This window comes from Sebastes fasciatus, chromosome 21 (assembly GCF_043250625.1).
Source record: "Sebastes fasciatus isolate fSebFas1 chromosome 21, fSebFas1.pri, whole genome shotgun sequence".
Classification (NCBI taxonomy): domain Eukaryota; kingdom Metazoa; phylum Chordata; class Actinopteri; order Perciformes; family Sebastidae; genus Sebastes; species Sebastes fasciatus.
Window position 1 is genome coordinate 27,020,652 of NC_133815.1, and position 11,640 is coordinate 27,032,291.

Genomic DNA, 11,640 nt, shown 5'->3' on the forward strand with positions numbered 1-11,640 from the left:
CACTGCAGCTTTAACCCTTTTCTCTCAGAAACCCCCTCATTGTTAATCTAGCTAGGAAAGCCATCCATCCTCTGAATGCTCTAGGACTCTAGTTTGATCCATCCATCCTCTGAATGCTCTAGGTCTCTAGTTTGATCCATCCATCCTCTTAATGGTTTAGGTCTCTAGTTTGATCCATCCATCCTCTGAATGCTCTAGGTCTCTAGTCTGATCCATCCATCCTCTTAATGGTCTAGGTCTCTAGTTTGATCCATTCATCCTCTGAATGCTCTAGGTCTCTAGTTTGATCCATCCATCCTCTGAATGCTCTAGGTCTCTAGTTTGATCCATCCATCCTCTTAATGGTCTAGGTCTCTAGTTTGATCCATCCATCCTCTGAATGCTCTAGGTCTCTAGTCTGATCCATCCATCCTCTTAATGGTCTAGGTCTCTAGTTTGATCCATTCATCCTCTGAATGCTCTAGGTCTCTAGTTTGATCCATCCATCCTCTGAATGCTCTAGGTCTCTAGTTTGATCCATCCATCCTCTGAATGCTCTAGGTCTCTAGTTTGATCCATCCATCCTCTGAATGCTCTAGGTCTCTAGTTTGATTCATCCATCCTCTGAATGCTCTAGGTCTCTAGTTTGATCCATCCATCCTCTGAGTGCTCTAGGTCTCTAGTTTGATCCATCCATCCATCCATCCTCTGAATGCTCTAGGTCTCTAGTTTGATCCATCCATCCTCTGAATGCTCTAGGTCTCTAGTCTGATCCATCCATCCATCCTCTGAATGCTCTAGGTCTCTAGTTTGATCCATCCATCCTCTGAATGCTCTAGGTCTCTAGTTTGATCCATCCATCCTCTGAATGCTCTAGGTCTCTAGTTTGATCCATCCATCCTCTGAATGCTCTAGGTCTCTAGTTTGATTCATCCATCTTCTGAATGCTCTAGGTCTCTAGTTTGATCCATCCATCCTCTGAGTGCTCTAGGTCTCTAGTTTGATCCATCCATCCATCCATCCTCTGAATGCTCTAGGTCTCTAGTTTGATCCATCCATCCTCTGAATGCTCTAGGTCTCTAGTCTGATCCATCCATCCATCCTCTGAATGCTCTAGGTCTCTAGTCTGATCCATCCATCCTCTGAATGCTCTAGGTCTCTAGTTTGATCCATCCATCCTCTGAATGCTCTAGGTCTCTAGTCTGATCCATCCATCCATCCTCTTAATGCTCTAGGTCTCTAGTTTGATCCATCCATCCTCTGAATGCTCTAGGTCTCTAGTTTGATCCATCCATCCTCTGAATGCTCTAGGTCTCTAGTTTGATCCATCCATCCTCTGAATGCTCTAGGTCTCTAGTTTGATCCATCCATCCTCTGAATGCTCTAGGTCTCTAGTTTGATCCATCCATCCTCTGAATGCTCTAGGTCTCTAGTTTGATTCATCCATCCTCTGAATGCTCTAGGTCTCTAGTCTGATCCATCCATCCTCTGAATGCTCTAGGTCTCTAGTTTGATCCATCCATCCTCTGAATGCTCTAGGTCTCTAGTTTGATCCATCCATCCTCTGAATGCTCTAGGTCTCTAGTCTGATCCATCCATCCTCTGAATGCTCTAGGTCTCTAGTCTGATCCATCCATCCTCTGAATGCTCTAGTACTCTAGTTTGTGGCTGTAAAGTTTCATGAGGCTGTGATTATCCTAGAGGTCACCACAGGTCATTTTATACAGTGAGGTCAAGTTTCCAAACATGGTCTCACTACAATGAAATGTCTCCTATGGGGACTAACATCATCACACATGAATACAGTTGGGCTCATTGGATACACAAGAGTCTCTGCTTTTGAGTCATACCCAAATGATGTAATTCCAAGATTGTTTAGGGACCCCAGTATGCAGATATATTGAAATATGCCATTTTAGAATAGTAGACAATAACACCTTTGTACTATTTGCTGAATCAGCATTCCGTCAATGAGTTTGAGCGGTGCATGTGACTAGGCCTTAAATCGGTCCCAATCTGCAACCTCACCACTAGATGTCACTAAACCCTACACACGGCTCCTTTAACGCTGACCGTTTTGAATTGTTTTTTGTTTTTTTTACAATGAGGCTCATTTGCATAGAAAGGGGGCAGTATTGCGCTAAATGTCTGAATATTACCTAATTTAAATATGTGCAAATAGCACAGGAGCACCGAGATCATTCATTTTAATGAATGCTGACGTCTGTCATGAATTTGAAGTGCAAGTGCAATTAACAGTGGTTGTTGTGAGCTACTTCTTTGTCTTCTGTGTCTCCCCAGGTGTTTAAAGAGGAGAAGTACTTGAAGGAGGCTGCAGAATGTGCTGAGGTGATCTGGCAGCGGGGTCTGCTCAGAAAAGGCTACGGTATCTGCCACGGCACGGCAGGCAACGGCTACGCCTTCTTGTCCCTTTACAAGCTCACCCAGGAGAAGAAACACCTGTACCGCGCCTGCAAGGTAAGAACAAGTGTTAGCCTGCTTTTGATTTCATCCCGTTACCTAACAGCAGTCAAGGTACTGTTGGCTCTGACATGGAGGTCTGTGCGACCCTCCAAGGATAGGCCTCCCGAGACCATCACTGACCCAGTGGATGATGTTACAGGCAGCATAACGCTCACCACGGCGTCTCCAGACTCTTTCACGCCTGTCACATGTGCTCAGTGTGAACCTGCTCTCATCTGTGAAGAGAACGGGGCGCCAATGGTGGACCTGCCAAGTCTGGTGTTCTCTGGCGTATGCCAGTGGAGCCGCACGGTGCTGGGCTGTGAGCACAGGTCCCACTAGAGGACGTCGGGCCCTCATGCCACCCTCATGGAGTCTGTTTCTGACAGTTTGGTCAGAAACATGCACACCAGTAGCCTGCTGGAGGTCATTATGTAGGGTACTGCTCTGGCAGTGCTCCTCCTGTTCCTCCTCACACAAAGGAGCAGATAGCGGTCCTGCTGCTGGGTCGATGCCCTTCTACAGCCCTGTCCAGCCCTCCTGGTGTACCGGCCGGTCTCCTGGTATCTCCTCCGTGCTCTTGAGACTGTGCTGGGAGACACAGCAAATGGATGTGCCATCCTGGAGGAGCTGGACTACCTGTGCAACCTGATTGGGCTGCAGGTACCGCCTCATGCTACAAGTAGTGACAAGGACACTAGCAGAACACAGAACTAGAGAAGAATCAGCCAGGAAGGATGAGGAGAGAGCAGCTGTCTGTGGCCACCACATGCAGTATTTAATGCAGATGACAAGGCATCATTGAAATGTTCAACCATGTCATTAAAAGAGCAGTCATAGCCGTATGGCTCAAATGATCTCATAATATTAGAGAACTTTGTTTCAGCCTCACCATCTAACAATCTCTTTTCAAACAAAAATTCCCTTTTAGTCTATCTGATAGTTTTCTGTTGAGACCCAACAGCATTTTATTATTTCTGCTATGAAAGCAGCTGGAACGTATTGTATCATATAGCAGGGCTGCATTCAAATGTACATTTCCTCACCATTAGCAACCACTAGGCTTAATGGTTTACTGTCTGATTGGATGGTATCATATTACAAATCCCCCCCCTCAAAATCTCAGCAATAAAGCAGGTGAGTAGTGAGAATCACGTTGTCCACAGCTTAAAGAAAGGACATGTTGTACTGCTGAAATGGGTTGTTGGTGGCACTGACTTAGATCAGGTCATTACTTGATGTGTCAGTTTCTTTCTTTTCTTTTGCATTTTCTCAAACATGTACAGATGAATGTTGCATGAATATCTCTAAACCCGTTGATATGACCTTCCTCCAGTTTGCTGAGTGGTGTTTGGACTACGGGACCCACGGCTGTCGCATCCCAGACAGACCCTACTCTCTTTTTGAAGGTATCAAACATTTCACATTTTCCTTACCGGGCAAGAACCCCAACAACATTTATGCTAAAATCAGTGGGCAAATATGTGATGCGTGATTGGGGGACAGAGTCCAGTAGAGGATGGAGCCTGTGTGAGTTAGTGAAATAACCCTGTAATATACTGTCATATCATGTCATATCCAACTACCGTTGTATTATTGTTCTACTGTTTACTCATTTGAATTGTTTCTATTAAATACATGTTTAAGCAACATCAGAAAGGAAGTGGCAGTAACTGCTTCCACCCTGCTTCTATAAACCATTCTAGGTACCAGTTCTTATTAGGCTGCTGCTGTGAGAGGGACCAGACTCTCCAGCCTGTCTGTCCTCTTGCCATATAACAGAAGATCAGATGAGCCTCTATGAGCTGAAAGTGTGAGTCAGAAATACAGCTAGTACAGATAAACAGAGAAATGTTCCAAAAAATAAAAATAGAAACTATAAAAGAGCAATTAAACTGAAAATGACAAGGTAAGCAGTATCCAGACAGTGCCCAGATCAGTGTTGTACCGAAGGCCTTGAGAGAGCAGGAAAGTACAACGTTGAAACGTGACTACTGGACAGTGAAATGTGTAGCTGGCAGTAACGGACGTGTTTCCCCTCTCAGGTATGGCGGGGGCCATCTACTACCTATCAGAGGTGGCACAGCCCGAAGCCTCCTGCTTCCCTGCTTTTGAACTTTGACCTACCAGCTGATGGGGACTGAGGACGACGAAGGGGAACGGGGGACTAACTGTTTTGGACAAAAAACTTTGAGTCTTTGCTTGAAAGCTGGACGAGGATGTGTTTGTAATGCAGCTTTCAACCGAAGTCGTGAGTAAGTAATGTCTGAATTGAAAATGAAGAACTCGACAGAGTTAGTGCAATTCGTTGTTTGTTGGAGTAACCATATTGTTTGGTTTATGGAATTGACATTTAAAAGATAAATGGAAGATTAATTTTGAACAAAACTATAAGTTGAATGTTGTTGATAGAGTGAAAATCAAAGCAGCTGCTGGACTGAAGAGGACGATGCTGATGGATGTTTCTCTCCCTAAAGATGGACAGTTACATCCTGTGGGGTCCAAACGTCCCCTCTCATCCTCCACTGTTTTGGGGCATAGACATGTCCCATGTGTCCTCCTCGCCCATTACAAGTCAGTGCTAGCTGGCATGGACAAAGATGAACACCCTTTAACCCTCAGCCTTTAATATCATAGCACCTAGGCCAAGAAAGAAGGCGTGCGGGCGGGCGGGCGTGCACTTACCTTCCTATCCAACTGTGGACTTCGGCGTCGTTACACATTCACCAATAGGGGACTTCTTAGCAAGCAGGGGACATTTTGGAAGTCCCCTGCTGGTCATGCTTTAAATCAGGGGTCTCCAACAAGTAGCTCACTACCCGTTTCTGAGTGGCTCGCTAACGGTTCAGAGAATATGTACATACATTTGATAACAAAAAGTCACCAAATGATTATATCGGCTGTCAATTAAAGTAGTGAGGCTGCTGTCAGGTTTGTAACGCCATAACATACAGCGATGTGAGCAGACTAGCAAGCGTACACCAGATTTGACAATGACCACAGAAAATAGCCAGGCACATAAAAGGCAACAAATCTACTATTCTATACTATATACCAGGGGTGGGCAATTAATTTTTACAAGGGGCCACATGAGAAACCTGAGTTGTGTTGGAGGGCCGAACCAACAATAACTTGAACTTAATTCTGCTCAGTATTAATTTTGATTAATTGATTTTAATTGTAAAAAGCATTAAATTATATATTTTTGATTAGTTGCTACTGGTAATCAGAAGAATAAGGATATTCTGTAAATATTTATAGAAATATATGAAATTGTGGTGTAGGTCATATAGGAAAATACTCCTATAGAAGTAATAAACAGTAAAAACAATAATTGCATCATTGTTTCATTTTATTTTTAACATGTTAATCTTCCCAAATACTGAATAGGTGTTTTACAGTATGTTAAAGATAGGCAATTGTCAACTTGATGCAAAAAGCAATAAATGCTTTTAATGTTTTACAGTTCATTTTACTTGTTCAGTGGGAAAAATCCAGCCTGCTCTGGGCTTGAACAAGTGCATTAAAATCTGGCTGAATGTCTGAGGTGGATATGCGAAGGACAGCTGAGAGGTGGTCATCAGTGATAGAGGATCTGTATCTGGATTTGTTGAACTTCATCACTGAGAATGTCTGTTCACATACGTAGGTAGATCCAAAGAGGACTAGAATCTTCTGAGCATGCCTCCTCATGTGTGGAAAGTTCTCCTCTTTGAGGGAAGAGTAGAAGTCCAGTAGTGAGACTGACCTAAAGTGCTCCGCCAGAAGTGTATCAGACTGCAGGTCAATCAGTTCCATCTGAACATCACTGGGTGCATTCTCCACACTGCAGGTGAAGGGAGAAGAAACCATGTGCATCTCACTCTCAACTGTTTTAAAGTCTTGAAATCGCCTTGAAAACTCACCATGCAGTGCTTCTAACATGGATGAGTACTTGTCGAGGTGATCAGCTGATTTTGTGGCTTCCTTCAGTGTTGGCAAGTGGGTGAGAATGTTGTCCTTCATTTGGCTTGAGAGAAGCTGCAACTTTCTCATGAAAGCCTTCACTGCGCTGTACATTTCATGTACAAAAAGGCCTCTGCACTGCAGTTTGACATTTAGTTCATTCATTAGTGCCGTCACATCTACAGCAAAACCAAGGTCAGCAATCCAGTCTGCATCTGTAAGCTGTGGAATGTCCTTTCCTTTCTTCACACAGAACTCGTGAATCTCTTTTCTCAGGTCCCAGAAACTTTTCAGTACTTTGCCCAGGCTGAGCCACCTGACAGCTGTGTGGTAGCCTATGTCACAATGTTCAGTCTCGCTTTCCTCCAAAAGTGAAACAAACTCTCTGTGATTCAATGCTCTTGCCCTGATGAAGTTAACTGTTTTAGTTACAACATCAACAACATGGTTCATTTTTAACACTGACTTACACAACACTTCCTGATGTATAATACAATGCAAAAATGTCAATTTCTGCTCAGGGTTCATTTCTTTCACTTTATCCTGCATTCTCTTCAAAAGTCCAACATTTTTCCCCGTCAGATTTGGACAACCATCCGTTGTCACACCTGCCAGCTTGTCCCATTTTAGTCCCAACTTGTCCAAACATGCATTTACCTCCGTGAATAAATCACTCCCGGTTGTTGTCCCTTTCATTGACTGCATGGCTGCCAGCTCCTCCGTGATTTTAAAGTCCGTAGATATCCCACGTATGAAAATGAGTAGCTGGGCAGTGTCACGTACATCGCAGCTCTCATCCAAAGCCAGGGAAAAATAGTCGAAGCTGACCGCTCTGTTCTTCAGCTGAAGTTCCAGATTCCCCGCGATGTCCTCAACCCTCCTCGTTACAGTCCGTCGCGAGAGGGGCACGTTCTCAAAAGCTCCCTTTTTCTCCGGGCATATTACGGCAGCAGAGTCCAGCAAACACTCCTTAATAAACTCCCCGTCAGAAAACGGTTTACTTTTTCTAGCGATTTTGTGGGATATGACATAACTTGTCTTGACAGCTGCATCTCTGGATGTGCAACATTTAGTAAAAAGTCCTTGTTGGTTTTGCAGCTTAGCTAGCAAAGCATCCGACTCCCTTGCGCGCTCTTGTTCAGACAAGTTCTTGTATTTCTCCTCGTGTTTGGTCACGTAGTGGCGGTTCAAATTGTAATCCTTGAACACGGCGACCTGTACACCACAAACTAAGCACACGGCTTTACCTTTGACTTCTGTAAATAGATATTTAGCAGTCCATGTCTTGTTGAAAATGCGGCATTCGGTATCGATTTTTCTTTTGCTGCCGTGGGCTGACATGTTGAGGGCTAGCTTAGCATACCAGAATCACATGTAGTTGTTTAGCGTAGTCACGTAGTCACGTAGTCACGCATGTGCGTGACTACGTAAATAAAAAAACCTTTTCAAAATAAAAGCACACAGCCGTATTGCGTGCACAGCATAAATAGGCCTATTTTTTTATTTATGTTCTAATTTACTTGACCTCACGCGGGCCAGGCAGGGACAGCCAACGGGCCGGATGTGGCCCGCGGGCCGTAAAATGCCCAGGTCTGCTATATACTATACTACCGTCAGTAAAAGATGTAACATCGAGCGCCAAGTCCACAGACACTTTTCATGGGACTTTCCGTCTGGTAGCAGTCTACGAACAGAGAAGGTAAAGGAGCCAAAAGCAACGCTTAGAAGACGACAGTCTCTGTTTACTAATCTGACGAAGAAGGCCGATGAGGCAAAGAGCCTTCGTTTAGCGGCTCACATCCTAACAAAACACAAAAAGCCCTTCGTCTATGGAAGATATGTAATAGAGACGATGACTGCGGTGGCTGAAACGTTATTAAAGGACCATGAAAGTAAGACAGAAATGATGTCTGTTATTGGCGATGTACAACTTGGTGCTTCGAGGAGCGCTCAGCCACTTTCATTTTGTCCAATTAGCTCTCAGAGGGGAAAAGGTTGGAGACCCCTGCTTTAAATCATGTATAAAACCCTCTTGTTGTTTTTTTATTTTTATTTATTATTTTAGGCAAGAAGGGACTTGCAGATGTATAATGTAGGTATGTGTGAAGCTGTTGTGGTATTTCTATGCACATGCATGTACTGTATAACAGGCTCCTGGTCTCCTCTTCCTGTATTTGTCGGTGTGCTGTTTCCCTTCTATTTGTCACATAGTGGGGACAAGTTTCTCTGTCATATTTCATTTCATGAGCCATATGAGCCTATAAGCCAGTAAAACTGAAGTGAAACTAACCAATATATCAGCCTTTAGTGTGGCAATCCTTCAGATTTCAGTCCCGGTTGATTTCGAATTTCTATTTGAGTGAAAACCATGTAATGTGCTTAGAGTTTATCAGTCTGGTCTGGAGTCTTTTTCTTAATACACAAGCTTCACATTTTCAGAATTGTGTGCATAGTTTCTGGGAATGTCGCCACAGACACTTGTAATACTGGAAATATATAAATATTGCAATATTACGAACATCAGTTGGTCATCAGTGGGCTACAGGCTCAATCACCATTGTGTTCCCTCCTTAGGTGATAGTTACTTAACAGACATTTATTTAAATGAAAATCTTTGAGATTGCCACTTAAAGTCAAACTTAAATTTGATTTCGCTTTACTTTTTGTTTAAAGGGACTATTTGTAACTTTCAGAAATGCTTCTTAACAGCGACACCTGTGGCCGTTAAGTCAACGAAAGTCAGCGTCGGGCTCGTTCTTGTGCTCGCTCTACATAGACATGAGTGAGCGTCGCTCAAAACAGTGAGGCGACACACGTCAGCTAAAAGCACAATATCACTCTATATTTCAGCTGCTTGGCAGTAATGTTAGCTGACCAGACGAAGGTCTCTTCATGAATCATTGCTGATACTGTGTTTGCTTCTCCTGCCTCAGCGCAGGCTTCAGCAGCGGGACTCCGCAGCGAGAAACTCGTCTCCCTCCGCCCGCAGCCGGAGTGAACAGGGAGACACCGGCACCCGGTCGGTAACGAGACAACAACGTTTCTCTCTGCGGAGCCCCGTCACTTCACAAGACACGGGAAACCTCCGTTGGAGGAGCTGCGGCATTTATTTCTGCACAAACGTCCACTGTACATTCACTAGATATTCTCAGAGCTAAACTAACTCTTCTGCAGTGTGGAGTGAGCGCGCGTTCACGTCTAGAGGTGGAGCGAGAGAGCGAGAGAGCGAGAGAGCGAGAGAGCGAGAGAGCGAGAATGCGCGCGCTGTCTGAGTGAAGGCAAGCAGGCAGAGGAGCGGGGATGCCAGCCACACGCGAGCGTGCATATGCGAACGCGCATGTGTCCCGACCCGCTACATTTATACGCTTAAAAAGTTACAAACAGTCCCTTTAAGGAAATATAAACTATAATTAAGCTACAGATATTGTGCATATTTTTCAGTTTTTCAAAAAAACAATAAAAAACATTTTTGGACGTGATTGATTTACATTTTAGAGAGTGTTGCTAGGACACTGTCAACTTCTGTGGTGACTGACCAGAGAATGTCACATTTTCTAACATACAGACGTTCAAAAAAAGGAAAAGGCTTTGTATGAAGTCTATATAGCATTTGGTACTGTATCAATCATTAGCTATTCAAGCCTTACTTTATGTCCCGTTTATGATTGAGTATTTGGTAGGACCCATGGTGCTGTCAAGTCCTATTCCACTTGGAAAGTGGAAGCCAGTTAGCCGTGCTTGCTAACGTTGGCTCTGATTCCCACTAGACAGTCCATTTTGCTCATGTCATTTCAGCATCTGCTGAGTCACCTGCAGCTCCTTCACACTCGGGTCAATTCATAAAGAATGGATTGTGGCTGCCGACAGAACCATGAACTGCACATCATCTGTTACTGCTGTCTGCCCCATCTCAAGGTCTGATTCACAAAAGACATTGCCCTAATGACAGAACAGTGCAAACATGCCCATAAACCTTTGCAGCTGAGTGGAATTTGCCCTTTTTTTGCATCTGATTGCAATTATCCATGTGGTAAACTATAAATGTGCCAAGAACACAGTAGGCAGAACAACGGCAGAGAGAAAAAAATAATTAAAAATACAGATCCGGACTGACGAGGTGCAGACATATTCCTCAAAACTTCAGGCAAAAATGTTTGCGATTGGTCATATGCTGCAAAACATGGCCCATTTAATGTGAACGCACTAACAGCCAGATAGAGAAACCCTGGGTTACCGAGTTAATGAAAAGATACCCCGGGTATGTTGAACTCCCTTCATAGTACAGGCCTCTGATGGTAAAAGTCTACAGTATGTCCAATAGTCCCGACAGCACACGAATGCACATAAATGCCTAATTCTCTTGCCGAGATCTCGTCATGAATGTCTTTGCATGAGGATAATGTCACATATATAATGTGTGTGTTTAACTGTAGGGAGTGTTTCCAGGTGTTGTGGTGGTGATTTGTGTCCTGATCCCAGCGGTGAGGAGTGTTTCACCTTTCTGTCTGTGTATTTGATGTGCTCTCTGCCTCATTGGTGTCAAGATTGGAATGCGTGTGTGTTTCCTTTTCCTCATTAGACTCCTGGGCTTCAGTGACTGAGCAGGGACAAGTAACATGTCTTCATTGTTCTTCTTAACCTGCTTTTGGGCTAGTCAGTGCTTACAAAGGTCAAGTGACAGAATTAATGTAAGGTTTGATATTGTTGGAAATAAAAAAAATATGAATAGAGCTCCTTTTTCATTGTTTATTATTATTATTATTATTATTATTAAAGGATAAATGGTATTTTCTGAAAATGAGGAACGTGGAGCATCTTGTGAAGTTCTACTTTAGTTTAGGTTTCACTAATAACCAAATACTTCATCTTTTGGCACATCAGCAGCACATTATCATGTGCATCAGCAGCACAAATGTCATATTAAATCACTCTATTTCCTCATTCACAACATCTCTTACTAAAAGGCAGGAAAAGGGTATTCAATATAGGACAAAGCAAGAAACTGCGTTTATTCCAAAGAAAGAACCACATGGACCTGGATGAAACTGACTCTTTAGTGGAGGAGGAAATTACTTTTTTTCCTGTAAAGTTATGACCTTATTCTCGTAATATTACGACTTCTTTTCTCGTAAAGTTATGACTTTATTCTCATAATATGACGACTTTTTCTCGAAAAACTATGACTTTCTTCTCTTAATATTCAGACTTTTCTTCTCATAAAGTTATGACTTTATTCTCGTAATATCACGACTT

General features: G+C 43.4%; 2 protein-coding genes across 10 annotated transcripts in view; one reads left to right on the plus strand and one right to left on the minus strand.

Annotated features, from left to right (window-relative positions):
* Positions 1-11,112, plus strand: part of lancl2 (LanC lantibiotic synthetase component C-like 2 (bacterial)) — a 28,044-nt gene extending 16,932 nt beyond the window's left edge. For 2 of the 9 annotated variants that reach the window (XM_074621375.1, XM_074621376.1), the window contains 3 exons: positions 2,281-2,457; positions 3,779-3,851; positions 10,183-10,493. In XM_074621375.1, the coding sequence (XP_074477476.1) occupies positions 2,281-2,457; positions 3,779-3,851; positions 10,183-10,262 (330 nt within the window). In that variant the 3' untranslated portion in view covers positions 10,263-10,493. Of the gene's footprint in view, positions 1-2,280; positions 2,458-2,561; positions 2,770-3,778; positions 3,852-4,148; positions 4,256-4,487; positions 5,495-10,182; positions 10,494-10,966 lie in introns of those variants that run through there. The other 7 variants (XR_012592111.1, XR_012592109.1, XR_012592112.1 and 4 more) reach the window with 7 other exon arrangements.
* Positions 5,923-7,728, minus strand: LOC141760067 (general transcription factor II-I repeat domain-containing protein 2A-like). The gene has a single exon (XM_074622712.1). It carries the CDS (start codon positions 7,726-7,728, stop codon positions 5,923-5,925), a length of 1,806 nt encoding a protein of 601 aa, XP_074478813.1.
* Positions 11,113-11,640: the final 528 nt, after the last annotated feature.